The 15,487-nt window shown below is 48.1% G+C and overlaps 1 protein-coding gene across 1 annotated transcript in view; it reads right to left on the bottom strand.

Moving 5' to 3' along the window:
* Nucleotides 1-12,502: 12,502 nt before the first annotated feature.
* Nucleotides 12,503-15,487, bottom strand: part of LOC144598010 (di-N-acetylchitobiase-like) — a 44,775-nt gene continuing 41,790 nt past the window's right edge. Inside the window, exon 7 of the mRNA XM_078407880.1 lies at nt 12,503-12,981. Within this exon, the coding sequence (XP_078264006.1) occupies nt 12,796-12,981 (186 nt within the window). The 3' untranslated portion in view covers nt 12,503-12,795. The remainder of the gene's footprint in view (nt 12,982-15,487) is intronic.

The following is a 15,487-nucleotide window of genomic DNA, read 5'->3' as shown; positions in this document are numbered from 1 at the left end:
AACCGGTACTTTGGATCTGTGTTCACTAAGGAAGATACAATCTCCCAGATATTCTAGTGGCCAGAGATCCTTGGGTGACGGAGGAACTGAAGGAAGTTCACATTAGGCAGGAAATTGTGTCGGGGAGACTAATGGGACTGAAGGCTGATAAATCCCCAGGGCCTGGTGGTCTGCATCCCAGAGTACTTAAGGAGGTGGCTCTAGAATTCGTGGACGCATTGGTGATCATTTTCCAATGTTCTATAGATTCAGGATCAGTTCCTCTGGATTGGAGCGTAGCTAATGTTATCCCACTTTTCAAGAAAGGAGGGAGAGAGAAAACGGGAAATTATAGACCAGTTAGTCTGACATCAGCGGTGCGGAAGATGCTGGAGTCAATTATAAAAGACAAAATTGCGGAGCATTTGGGTAGCAGTAACAGGACTGTTCCGGGTCAGCATGGATTTACGAAGGGGAAATCATGCTTGACTAATCTTCTGGAATTTTTTGAGGATGTAACTAGGAAAATGGACAGGGGAGAGCCGATGGATGTAGTGTACCTTGACTTTCAGAAAGCCTTTGACAAGGTCCCACTTAGGAGATTAGTGGGCAAAATTAGAGCACATGTTATTGGGGGTAGGGTACTGACATGGATAGAAAATTGGTTGGCAGACAGAAAGCAAAGTGCCTGAGGGGGGAGAGGGTGGTGACCACAGACGCGAGGACTGGGCCGGTAGGAGAGGGACCGGGGTATTGCCTCTAGGCCATCAAGGTCGGCTGCAGGAGGTGCCCTCCCGGGACACAGAGAAAGTCGGACAAGGAGAGGGTCTGCGGTTGGCGGGCCGAGCCGGTTGAGGGTGATGGAAGAGACCCTCCAACAGCCTGGGGATCACCTGGATCAGGCACTCCAGTACATCCTGCATGTGGACCAGACTTTGGACTTTCACTTTCTCTTTTGGGAATGGCGCCAAAATATGGCAATAGGTGCAAGAATTTCACTGTGCATTGTAAACGTGACAATAAAGAACCAGTGAATGAGAAATTCTCAGTACAAAACAATTACAACGTAGAAGTCTTTATTTTTTAGGGGAAAACTTTGCTTGCTCAGTGGATGATTTGGAACAGGTGAGATTCAGTAAGGAGCTCAGACCAATACACACCCATGGTGCCCCAATTATTGCAACGCCCACGAGGTGGTGAGAAGTTTATAGAATTTCACACATCCTTTCCTCAAATTAGCTCAGTGAGAGTTTAGCAATTCCTGGGAGAGATTGACTGGACGCATCGCCAGTCTCCCGAGTGGTGACTTGATGTTCGTTGGCCTTGAAACCCGGCCCACTAATTTCAGGCACGATGCTTTGCCTGTGTGAGCCCATGTTTAAGTTATCGGGCTCTGCGTTAATAATCCGCACACAGCCTTGGCACAACAGCCTTTTAATGCTCCTCCAGATTGCCCGGTCCTTGTAGGAGTAAAGATCCTATGTAAAATAAAGAGGCCGATATGGATCCAAGGTCTTTTCCAAAAATGGGCGGCCGGCTGGGGAGTGTCTCACGAGGCCGAGGGCGGGGAGTGTCTCACAAGGCCGTGGGCGGGCGAGGGGGGATAGGGAAGGGTATCGGGCGTCGAGTGGGAGGTCGGAGCCAATCATTCGACCTGTCGTGGTAACCAGGGCCAATCAGACGTTGAGCAGGAGGTTGTAGCCAATCAATGGACCCCACGTGGAGGTGAGTGACAGGAGCAAATCAGGACGCACCGGTGACCAATCAGAGCGGGGAGCACTGGCACTCCCCCAACGTGGGACCCGGGCCAATCGGGCGTCGAGCGTGTGGTCAGAGCTGAACAAAATAGCAACCCTCCCCCAACTGCACACGTGCCAGAGCTGAACACAAAATGGAAATCGTCCCCCAACCACGCACGCGTAGATCCGACGGCCATCCGTTGGGCCCAAAGCTCTCCTGAATTGGTGTAGCACCCTCCCCTCCCCCACTCCCCCCTTCCCCATCCCCACTACCCCCCTTCCCCTCCCCCCCACTCAATCCCCCCTCAATGCCCCTTTTCACCCCCTCTCCCCCCCACCATCCCCCCTCAACTCCCTTTAGTCCTCAACCCCCCTTATCCCTCCCCTCCGCACCTCACCTTCCCCTCCACTCTTAGGAGCTCTCCGGCACTCTCCCCCCCCACTCCATCCCCCCTCCCACCCCCCCATTCAGCCACTCCACCCCCTCCGCCCATTCACCCACCCCTCCCCCATCTACCTCACCCCCCTCCTTAACTCCACCCCCTCCCCCTCACACTCCATCCCTCCCCCCACTCACCCACTCCAACCCCCTCCCTCCCCCCCACTCACCCACTCTATCCCCTCCCCCACTCACCCACCCCTCCCCCCACTCACCCACCCCTCCCCCCACTCACCCACTCCTTTCCCCCCTATCCCACTCCATCCCCAACAGCAGTCTACATCCCCCCCTCCCCACACAAACGTAAAGCTTGCACTGAATGAACTGCACTCCACTTTCAATAGCCTTGAGATAAAACAACCTGAAGCCCTGGTCGCTGTAGCTGGAGACTTGAATCAAGCCAATCTCAGCAGCGTACTACGACAGTACTACCAGAATGTCTCTTTTTAACAACAAACCCCTGGTTCACAGCAGAACTCAGACAGCTCTGCCAGTCAAATGATGAGGCCTACAGGAGTGGGGATGCAGACCTCTCGAGGCAGGCCAAGTACAAGCTGAGAAGGGAAATCAATGCTGCAAAGGAAAGGTACTCTGAGATGCTGAGGAGCAAGTTCTCAGCTAATGACCCTTCTTCAGTTTGGAAGGGCTTGCAAGAAATCACCAGGTACAAGAGGAAAACCCCACGCTCCTTGGACAATCGTCAGCTGACCAACGACCTGAACGAGTTCTACTGCAGGTTCGAGAAACAGAAACATAACCCTGGGACCTCCTCCCCCCCACCCCCAATCACTACTTCACACGTACTCAAAGACTGACTCCAGTTTGCAAAGACTGGATCCGTTCCCACCCACTCCTCCCCAAGCAGTAATTCACACCTACTCAGAGACTGGCTGGAGTTTGCAAAGATTAGCCTTAACCCCCCCACCCCATCTGCAATCACCAATTTGCACATCCTCACAGAATGACTCATAGAAACATAGAAACATAGAAAATAGGTGCAGGAGTAGGCCATTCGGCCCTTCGAGCCTGCACCGCCATTCAATATGATCATGGCTGATCATTCAGCTCAGTAGCCTGTACCTGCCTTCTCTCCATACCCCCTGATCCCTTTAGCAAAAAGGGCCACATCTAACTCCCTCTTAAATATAGCCAATGAACTGGCCTCAACTACCTTCTGTGGCAGAGAATTCCACAGACTCACCACTCTGTGTGAAGAAATGTTTTCTCATCTCGGTCCTAAAAGACTTCCCCCTTATCCTTAAGCTGTGACCCCTGGTTCTGGACTCCCCCAACATCGGGAACAATCTTCCCGCATCTAGCCTCTCCAACCCCTTAAGAATTTTATGTTTCTATAAGATCCCCCCTCAGTCTTCTAAATTCCAGCGAGTACAAGCCCAGTCTATCCAGTCTTTCCTCATATGTAAGTCCCGCCATCCCAGGGATCAATCTGGTGAACCTTCTCTGTACTCCCTCTAAGGCAAGAACGTCTTTCCTCAGGTTAGGAGACCAAAACTGCACACAATACTCCAGGTGCGGTCTCACCAAGGCCCTGTACAACTGCAGCAGAACCTCCCGGCTCCTAAACTCAAATCCTCTTGCTATGAATGCAAACATACCATTCGCTTTCTTCACTGCCTGCTGCACCTGCATGCTTGCTTTCAATGACTGGTGCACCTTGACACCCAGGTCATGTTGCATCTCCCCTTCTCCCAATCGGTCACCATTCAGGTAATACTCTGCTTTCCTGTTCTTGCCGCCAAAGTGGATAACCTCACATTTATCCACATTATATTGCATCTGCCATGCATTTGCCCACTCGCCTAATCTATCCAAGTCACTCTGCAGCCTCCTAGCATCCTCCTCGCAGCTAACACTGCCACCCAGCTTCGTGTCATCCGCAAACTTAGAGATATTGCATTCAATTCCCTCGTCCAATCATTAATATACACTGTAAATAACTGGGGTCCCAGCACTGAGCCTTGCAGTACCCCACTAGTCACTGCCTGCCATTCCGAAAAGGACCCGTTTATTCCTACTCTTTGCTTCCTGTCCGCCAACCAATTTTCTATCCACCTCAACACTGAACCCTCAATACCGTGTGCTTTAAGTTTGTACACCAATCTCCTATGTGGGACCTTGCGAAGGCCTTCTGAAAATCCAGATATAGCACATCGACTGGTTCTCCCTTATCCACTCTACTAGAAATTGCGGAAGTGGAGAAGCTATTCAGAAAACAGAAAAGCCGGAAATCTCCAGGACCGGACAATGTTTCCCCCTCTACCCTCAAGCTCTGTGCCGAACAACTGGCACCGATCTACGCAGACATTTTCAACCAGTCCCTGCAAACCTGCACTGTCCCTGCCTACTTCAAGGTCTCCACTAGACAATAGACAATAGACAATAGACAATAGGTGCAGGAGTAGGCCATTCAGCCCTTCGAGCCAGCACCGCCATTCAATGCGATCATGGCTGATCACTCAATCAGTACCCCGTTCCTGCCTTCTCCCCATACCCCCTCACTCCGCTATCCTTAAGAGCTCTATCCAGCTCTCTCTTGAAAGCATCCAACGAACTGGCCTCCACTCCCTTCTGAGGCAGAGAATTCCACACCTTCACCACTCTCTGGCTGAAAAAGGTCTTCCTCATCTCCGTTCTAAATGGCCTACCCCTTATTCTTAAACTGTGGCCCCTTGTTCTGGACTCCCCCAACATTGGGAACATGTTTCCTGCCTCTAATGTGTCCAATCCCCTAATTATCTTATATGTTTCAATAAGATCCCTCCTCATCCTTCTAAATTCCAGTGTATACAAGCCCAATCGCTCCTGCCTTTCAACATACGACAGTCCCACTATTGTCCCTGTACCCAAAAAGACAAGGATCACTGGTCTTAATGACTACAGGCCTGTCGCACGTACCTCCGTAGTCATGAAGACCTTTGAAAGACTTGTGCTGGCCCAGCTGAAAAACATCACAAACCCCCTGCTAGCCCCCTTGCAGTTTGCATACAGGGCCAATAGATCGGTGGACGACGCAGTCAATCAAGGCCTGCACTTCATCCTCCAGCACCAGGACCACAAGGGGACCTACACCAGGATTCTGTTTGTGGACTTTAGCTCTGCTTTCAACACCATTGTGCCAGAGCTACTACACTACAAACTCTCCCAGCTGACTGTGCCTGAAACCCTCTGTCAGTGCATCATCAACTTCCTGATGGATAGGAAGCAGCATTTGAGGCTGGGAAAGCACATCTCGGACTCGCAGACCCTCAGCATCGGAGCACCACAAGGCTGCGTACTCTCCCCTCTCCTTTGCTCTCTCTACACCAACGACTGCACCTTCACAGACTCCTCTGTCAAGCTCCTCAAGTTTGCGGACGACACTATCTTGATTTGACTGATCCAGGATGGGGAGGAATCTGCCTACAGATGGGAAGTGACACAGCTGGCGTCCTGGTGCCATCGCAACAACCTGCAGCTCAATGCTCTCCAGACAGTGGAACTATTTGTAGACTTTTGAAGAGATCCCCCTCGCCTCCCCCCACTCACCATCAACACCACAGTCACATCTGTGGAGTCATTTAAGTTCCTTGGAACCATCATCTCCAGGGACCTTAAATGGGGAGCCACCATCGACTCCACAGTCAAAAAGGCCCAACAGAGGATGTACTTCCTGTGGCAACTGAAGAACACAATCTTCCACAGGCAATGATGGTCCAATTCTATACTGCTCTCATTGAGTCCATCCTCACCTTCTCCATCATGGTCTGGTTTGGCTCAGCCACCGAGCACAACATCCAGAGGCTGCAATGGATCGTTCGCACAGCTGAGAAGGTTGTTGGCTGCAACCTTCACCCCATTGACGAACTGTACATTGCAAGGGCCAGGAAGCAAGCGGGCAAGATCATCTCTGACCCCTCTCACTGTAAGGGCTCACATTACGAATGCAGCAATGTGGGTTTTATTGCAGGAGTGTAAAAGCTCCAGCTCGGATTATTCCTGGGGCATCCTATTGTCAGCATGGAAGCGTGGTTTATGGCTGATTGTATCCTCTGATATCAGCAACTGGCCTCAAAGCTTTGAAGTGTTAAGAAGAACATCTTGCCATATGGGCTGCCCTTTGTTCCCAAGAAAGAAGAGGTCACGATGGACACGACGGACACGGCGGTCCCGAAAGACACATAAAGATTTATAGGGCATTGTAAACATGCCATATAAGGCAGTGATGGAAAAATACAGGCACATGTATTCAGGGTATAAAAGGTGTAAAATGTAAGCTTTCGGGGAGAGAGACTACATTAGCTTCCTGAGCGTTTCTCAACGCTCCGGTTTCTAAACTCTCTCCCACCTGGGTGAGTAGAATAAAGAGGTTAAACGAATTCGGCTGTCTGCCTGTTTTTTCTAATAGGCCACAGACTACAACATTTGGCATAGTCGGCAGGATCTCTTTGGCACCGTCAACCACGAACGACTAAGAGGCAGCGGTGACTGAAGCACGTCCGAAGGAGACAGAGTGCACTTCTCGACCGTTGTTCTTGAACACTGAAGTCCCTCGTTTGGGGTTGATTTCGTGTTCAACTGAGATTCACAGACGAACCGATAAGGATAAGGATAAGGACAAGGATAAGGACAAGGATAAGGATAAGGATAAGGTTCCGGATTTGGAAGGTAAGGGGCGGTCACTCTTGTTGTCATTGTCTTGGTCTGGATGAAATTGATCGTTTGGTGATATTTATTGGTAGTATTTATTGGTAACATAATTTCGGATAATTGGCAATCAGACATATGGGACAGTCTTTGGATAAGAGTGATGGCGGTGCCCCGGTACAACACATGTGTCATTTATTTATTTATTTATTTGCTTCGTTAATGAAAAGATTGGGAAATGAGGCCTGGCCGGTGGGAGGTGAATGGAATGTAGAGACTATCCAAGAGGATTAAAGAATGGAGAGAGGGGGTGCAGAAGCGCCATCAGGAGTCGAGGGAGCGAGGTTGGAGGGAAAATGCAAGTAGTAGAGGGATATCAGTGTGTGATAGGTTGGGAATACCGAAAACATGTGATATTTTGCAAGCGGAATATAAGGTGTATGATCTAAGACTTGACCGTGATACCTGAGCTCGAGATGAATTTAAACCCGGTACCAAAGGGATATATCCCGCCCAACAACAACAAAAGGCAGAATCCGAACCACTGGAGTCTATAGCGGCTTTATTAGATAATCAGGAATCCGAGGGTGACGAGGAACCCTGGACGTGTCCGATCCCCACAGCCCCACAGGCAGAGCCACCGGCTGCAGTGGTGCCAGTCCCGGTTCTACCCTCCCCGCCAGGATATTCGGGACTACCCTCCGATTATGAGGCAGCATCAGGGAATATGGATAGGTCCCAGACAACCGTTGGTGAAAGGGTTAAGTTGCGCCACAAACAAGAATCCGCATGATTGGCGCTAGAGATTGAGGATACTGCCTACCCTAGCCTTTTTCAGTACACCTCATTCTGCCCAGCAGGCTGAATTATTTGCCCTCACGCAGGCCTGCCACCTTTGCGCTGACCAACGTGCTAATATTTATACCGACTCACGATATGCTTTTGGGGTTGCACATGATTTTGGTAACCTGTGGCAGCACGGGGGCTTTTTGACTGCAGCAGGAAATCTACTAGCGGGTTTAACACTCCCGAAAACCTTGGCTGTCATTAAATGTAATTCGCATACATCTGTCAAGGATCCCATTTCTTTCGGGAATGCATTGGTTGACACATTGGTATGCACAGAGGCCCTGACCCCTACCATTTTCGTTTCTTCAGGTGAACAACAGCAGTTTTCTGCAACTACCGCTATGCCCAGTGTTTCAGAATTCTGCCAGCTTCAGGGGGATGCCCCCGAAGCTGAGAGACACCAGTGGAGCCAGGATGGGTGTTCCCCTTGTGAATCTGACTCGTTTTGGGTTACTGCCTCTGGCAAAGTTTGTGTCCCTAATGCGCATTTACCTGTTTTGTTGCATTATGTGCACTCTCTTACCTATACTGGTAAGAGGGGGATGTTGGGTGTAATAAATGCTACATGGTATCACCCCAAAATACATTGGGGTTTACAAATTGATTTTATTGAATTGCCACGTGTACATAGTTATAAGTATTGCTTAGTTATTGTTGATGTGTTTAGTCGATGGAATCAAGCCGAAGGTCTCGATAGGACTTTGACATCCAGTCTGAAATCTCAAACTATATAATGCTTAGCATTGTAAAATAATGTTCATTTTGCTATTGTTACTCCCGCTATTAGGGGAAGTGCACTCAAGATCTATATGGGATTGTGGTCAATCTGTATTTACTCCATGACATTTATGTAAAGACGATCAGATGATATGCAGAGGAGGCAATGGCATAATACCCTGGAAGGCAGAAAGAATAAGACCCTGCTCAGGATGGTTTAATAAGACCAGAGCTAAACAATCGAGAGACCAAGCCTATTGGGTTGTACCCTGCGGACATGCTTTGTGCCAGTTTAATTTCCAATGCCTGACAGATGAATTTAGTTTTCCATGTAAGAAGCAGCAGCCATATCAGGTTCGGTCTAGACGAACTCGAGGGTTACATCAGTCGTTCCTACGAGAAGAGATGGGGACTGGAGAAGGGACTCTTGCAGTAGAACGCAGGAGAGCTTTACATGTCCAGCCAACACAGCATGCGCAGTAGGGAAGTATGAAGTACAATGCCCTGAGGGGTGTGGAGGGTATGCAGCAAAAGGACAACTAATGGTTATTACACATAACCAAGGGAAGGTCAATTTGACCACTAAGTGGAATGTAAGTAGGACTTGTGAAAGAGGAGATGGAACCGCATGGTTGAGTAATCAAACTGCGTTAAGGGGATGGAGCAGAAAGGGCTGGAACGGAGCTCCACAACAATGAGTTCTCAGCCCCCTTCTTTACTCCTTGTATGCACGACTATGCAGCCACGTACAAATATGATTCAATTTTCAACTTCAGCGACGACTCCACCATTGTGGGCCGGATATCAAATAATAATGAAATGGAGTACAGGAAGAGATCGAGACCCTCGTGTCCTGGTGTTGAGACAACAACCTTTCAATGTCAGCACGACAAAGGAAGTAGTGATCGACTTCAGGAAGCGAAGTGTTACACATACTCCATAGAGATGGTTGAAAACTTCAAATTCCAAGGAGTCAATATACCCGACAACTTCTCCTGGACCACCCACATTGAAGCAATGATCAGGCCATCACACAAACCAACACATTGACCAACTGACTCCATTTATACCTCATGCTGCCTTGGAAAGGCCAGCAGCATAATCAAGGACCAGTCGCACCCTGGCCACTCCCTCTTCTCTTTCCCATCAGGCAAAAGCTATAGAAGTGTGAAAATGCACACCTTCAGATTCTGGAACAGTTTCTTCCCAGCTTTTATGAGGCAACTTAATCATTTTACCACACCTAGCAAGCAGTCCTGAACTACTATCTACCTCATTGGTGATCCTCGGACTATGTTTGATTGGACATTACTGGCTTTATTTTGTGTTAAACGTTATTCCCTTATCATGTATCTGTACACTGTAAAGGCTCGATTGTAATCATGTATTGTCTTCCCACTGACCGGAGCACGCAACAAAAGCTTTTCACTGTACCTCGGAACACGTCATAAGGTCATGTGATGGGGGCAGAATTAGGCCATTCGACCCATCAAGCCTACTCTGCCATTCAATCAAGGCTGGTCTATCTCGCCCTCCTAACCCCATTCTCCTGCCTTCTCCCTATAATTCCTGACACCTATACTAATCAAGAATCTATCTATATCTACTTTAAAAATATCCATTGACTTGGCTTCCACAGTTTTCTGTGGCAAAGAATTCCACAGATTCACCATCCTTTAACTAAAGAAAATCCTCCTCATCTCCTTCAGAAAGTAACACCCATTAATGCTTAGGCCAATACCTCTAGTCCTAGACTCTCCCACTAGTGGAAACATTCTCTCCACATCCAAATCCACGTGACAATAATCTAAACTGACCTGGTTTTTGACAACCATCTTCGCTATCTACAACACCACTTACTTTAGTGTAATCTGCAAACTTACTAAACATGCTTTATACGTTTTCAGCCAAATCATTGATATGGATGACAAACAGCAATGGGCCAAGCACAGAACTGAGGTACACTACTGGTCACAGGCCTCCAGTCTAAAAAACAACCTTCCACCAGTGAGACCGCATTTAGAGTATTGTGTTTCTATATGTTCGGTTCTGGGCACCATGTTATAGGAAAGATATTGTCAAGCTTGAAAGGGTTCAGAGAAGGTTTACGAGGATGTTGCTAGGACTAGAGGGTCTGAGCTATAGGGAGAGGTTGAGAAGGCTGGGTCTCTATTCCTTGGAGTGCAGGAGGATGAGGGTGATCTTGTAGATGTGTATAAAATCATGAGAGGAATAGATCTGGTAGATGCACAGAATCTTTTGCCCTGAATGAGGGAATCGAGGACCAGAGGAAATAGGTTCAAGGTGAAGGGGAAAAGATTTAATAGGAATCTGAGGGGTAACTTTTTCACACAAAGGGTGGTGAGTGTGTGGAACAAGCTGCCAGAGGAGGTAGTTGAGGCGTTTCAGTGACGTCGTATATATCTGGTCAGGCTTGGGAGATTTGTCTACCTTCATATGTGTTAGGACCTTCAGCACCTCCTTGACCATAAGACTGACTGCCCTAAAGTTCCCCAGTCCTCACATCTTTGTCCATGCTAAAAACAGAGAAGAGAAACTCATTAACAACTTTGCCTATCTCCTGTGGCTTCACACAGTTGACCGCTTTGATTCCTGATCATTTATTGAATTATTGATTAGTGCATGGTTATTTATTTTGTTAATGGGTCTGTTAAGATGCAGCAAGTAAAAATATGCAATTGGATCCTGAATTTCCTGACGGAGTGCCCTCAGGCAGTGAGAATGGGCCTCCACCTGTGTGCCACTACCACTCTGAGTACTGGCACACCACAGGGTTGTGTATTGAGCCCCATCCTCTACTCCCTCTTCACATACGACTGTGTTCCTGCATTCGCCACCAACACCATCGTCAAATTTGCGGATGACACAACGGTGATCGGGCTGATCTCCAACGGCGATGAATCAACCGACAGAGCGGAGGTGAAGAACCTGGTGAGATGGTGCTCAGAGAACAACCTGTCCCTAAACACAACTAAGACCAAGGAGCTAATTATCAACTTTAGAAGGTCACAGAATGCGGAATATACTCCAGTCTTCATCAACGGGGACAGTGTGGTGAGAGTGTCCAGCTTCAGGTTTCTGGGCACACATATTTCAGAGGACCTCACATGGTTCACCAACACTGCCGCGCTAGTCAAGAAAGCACAGCAAAGGCTTTTTTTTCTGAGAACGCTGAAAAAGGCTGGTCTGCCCCAACAGCTACTGATGACCTTCTACCACTGCACCACAGAGCATACTGACATACGGCATCTACGTGTGGTATCTCAGCTGCACGCATAGCAGAGCTCTTCAGCGGGTCGTCTGCAGAGCGCCGAGTATCATTGGGATATAGCTACCAGCCCTGGAGGACATCTACAACACACACTGCCTCAGGAAAGCCACTAGCATCTACAAGGACGCCACACACCCATGACACCGTCCGTTTGAACTACTTCCATCTGGCAGACGTTACAAGGCCTTTTACGCCCACAACTCCAGACTAAGAAACAGCTTCATTCCTAGAGCTATAGCTGCTCTGAATCGGACCTGCTGAGAGCCCCCCATGATCTGTCTCTGCGCCCATGGTCATCTGGCACAACTGACCCTGTTTACTTTTTTATCCCCTTTTGTTGTTTTTATTTTTGCTGTGTTTTATTTATTTTATAGCATCGAAATGGAAGTGGCATTTTTAATCTCGTTGTACTTGTACAATGACAATAAAGATATTGTATTGTAGTATTGTATTGTACCTGTCCAAAAGACAATGAAACATTCTTGACTGTTGACTGTTGAAGAACACCAAGGTTCCTCCAAGCATCACCTGTGCCCAATCTCTCACCATTTAAAACATTGTTCCACATTTCTGTTTCTTTGTATTCTTGTGTTTATCCCTGCAAGTTTCCACATTGTACTCCATCTGCCATGTGTTGCCTCATTAACGAGCTGCTCTATAGCCCCTTGGAACATCATTGCATCCTCCTCACGAGATCAAAATGAAAACTGTCTACATTGGACTAGCAATCCAGGGAAGAACATAATAAGCAAAATGTTTTCATATTTTGAATTGCAACTATAAACATATATTTATTGCAACTATAAACATCTTTAATCAATTCAAATTGTACATCACTAATACAAATCCATCGGTTAATATGATTTTCAATTAAAGGAAACATGATTGTTAAACCAAGCAAATTATTTTGACATTGAGACACAAAGAACCGCAGATGTTAGTTTACCAAAAATACACAAAAGTATTGGACTCTTAACTGTTGAAATAGTTGACTGTGCTGGAGTTGGGTTACTCCAGCACCTTTTGTCTGGTTTTAACATTTATCTTGGTTTATTTAATTTCTATTGTCAGAAGCTAGTTCACTTGCAACACCAAGTGATCGGGTTATGCGGAGATTCAATGAGTGAAGCATTTCCTCAAGGTGGGCAGAGAGCATTCCACATTTCCATAGTTTGCAACGTGGTTCTGGCCATGCCATTGTAGGCCACGTAGTTTGCAGCCCACATACCAATTCCACCAAGTTTAAGTCTCTTCAGTAAAGTTGCCTTCATTGAAATGCTTTCTGGATCATCATACCAGACCTCGTGGTACATTTTGTCGACCTGTTGTAAAACCAGACAGTTACTCAGAGAAGCAGTTACACAGATATGTAGAAACAAGGAACTGTAGATGCAGGTTTACATAAAAAGACACAACATAATGAAGTAACTCAGCGGGTCAGGCAGCATCTCTGGAGAACATGGAAAGGTAATGTTTCAGGTGGTGACACTTCCTCAGACTGGATAGGAAAGATCTAGAGGGAGGCACAAGAGACTACAGATGCTGGAAAGTTGAGCAAATCACACAGTGCTGAAGGTACTTAGTGGGTCAACCAGCATCTGCGGAAGAAATGGACACACAGAGGAGATAGAGTCATACAGCATGGCCACTGGCCCCTTCGGCCCAACTTGCCCACACCGACCAATATATCCCATCTACACTAGTAGGGCAAGGGACTCAGTGCGTCTACCTGATCTATTTTGTACACTTCTATAAGATCACCCCTCATCCTCCTGGGCTCCAAGTAATAGAGTCCCAGCCTGCTCGACAACAACGTTCCTATAATATGATGCCCACATCCAAACACAATACTCTAAACGCAGTCTCACCAACGTCTTATACAACTCAACATGACCTCGTAACTTCTATACTCAATACTCTAACTGATGAAGACCAATGTGCCAAAAGCCTTTTTGACCACCTTATCTACTTGCGACTCGACCTTCAAGGAACCATGCACCTGCACTCCTAGATCCCCCTGCTCTACAACATACTCCCCAGAGCACTACCATTGACTGTGTAGGTCCTGCCCTTGTTAGACAAAATGTGACAACTCACATTTCTCTGTATTAAACTCCATCAACCATTCCTCAGCCTACCTGGCCAATCAATCAAAATCCTGCAGCAATTTATTACAACAATATTCACTATCTGCAAAACCACCCACATTTGTATCATCAGCAAGCTTGCTAATCTTGCCCTGTATGTTCTCATCCAAATATTGATGTTGATGACAAACACCTTATCTACCTGCAATGCCACTTTCAACAAACTATGTACCTGTACTCCTCAAACCCTTTGCTCTACAACACACTCCAGAACCCTACCATTCATTGTGTAGGTCCTGCCCATAATAGTGCTCCCAAAATGCAACACCTCACATTTCTCTGTGTTATACGCACTGGCCTGTAGTTCCCACCCTCTTGTCTTCCAGCACCTCGCCTATGTTTAATGAAGACTCATAAATCTCCGCCAGAGGTACTATAGTTTCCTCTCTAGCTTCCCACTGTAAATTTGGATATATCTGATCAGGCCCAGGAGGTTTGTCTATCGTCATATGTATCAGGACGTTCAGCACCTCTGCAACCATAATACTAACTGCACTCAAAACACTATCTGCCAGAGCTATCTCCAGTCCCCTTTTCCCCCCGATGTACAAGGACATTGCCAGGACTCAAAGGCCTGAGATATAAGAAAAGATTAATAAGGCAAGGACATTTTTCCTTAGAGTTCAGGAGGCTGAAAGGTGATCTTATAGAGGTGTATATAATCATGAGGGGAATAGATAGTACGAGATGGGCGTGGACCCGTTGGGCCCAAATCTCTCCGGCAACCCTCCGTGCAAACCTCTCCTGCAGCCAGTAGCAGGAGAGCTCTCCTCACACCCCCCCCTTCATTGGCCACCACTCCCATCACTCTTATGGATCCCACCCCCCTCCGAGCGGCCACTCTCCCCCAACTGCGCGCGCGCGCGGATGCGGTGGCCATCTTACGTAAGTATTAAAGTTTAAAAAGTGATTGTTCAATCTCTCCTGCAGGTCCGGCAACCCTCCGTGCAAACCTCTTCCGTGGGTGCAGCAACCCCCGTTGGGTACCAGCCTCTCCTGCGAGCCCGGCAACATTCCTCCGACTGACGATATGTCGTACCGTTGGCGGCTGGGGAGTGTCTCCCGGGGCCGTGGGCGAGCAAGGGGGGATAGGAAAGAGGAGAGCCAGACTGAGCCGTGGAGACGTTGGGAGAAAATTTCTTCTGCAGCGGGAGCTTGGCGGCGAATGGTGGCGACAGCCATGTTGTTTGACCTTCTGCCGCCGCGCTGCACGATGGGAGGAAGATCAGTCAGAGGGCATGCCGGGACTGGCGCCGGCCCTCTTGTCGGGGGGGGGGGTGGGGGGGGCGGTTGAGCGCATTTATTAAAGTTTCAGATCGACGGCTCAGCAGCCCCCCCCCCCTCAATGGCCGCCCCCTGTGGCCAACGTGACCCCCCCCCCCGATTGGCAGCCACTCCCGACACTCGGGCGAGTCCCATTGTGATGTTGAATGCGGCTGACGGGCAAGAAAAAAATGCTAAAGTGATTTTTTTAGACAATAGACGATAGACAATAGGTGCAGGAGTAGGCCATTCAGCCCGTCGAGCCAGCATCACCATTCAATGTGATCATGGCTGATCATTCTCAATCAGTACCCTGTTCCTGCCTTCTCCCCATACTCCCTGACTCCGTTATCCTTAAGAGCTCTATCTAGCTCTCTCTTGAATGCATTCAGAGAATTGGCCTCCACTGCCTTCTGAG

This window comes from Rhinoraja longicauda, chromosome 11 (assembly GCF_053455715.1).
Source record: "Rhinoraja longicauda isolate Sanriku21f chromosome 11, sRhiLon1.1, whole genome shotgun sequence".
Lineage (NCBI taxonomy): Eukaryota > Metazoa > Chordata > Chondrichthyes > Rajiformes > Arhynchobatidae > Rhinoraja > Rhinoraja longicauda.
The sequence above is the reverse complement of the archived record's forward strand: the minus strand, read 5'-3'. Positions and strand labels throughout refer to the sequence as shown.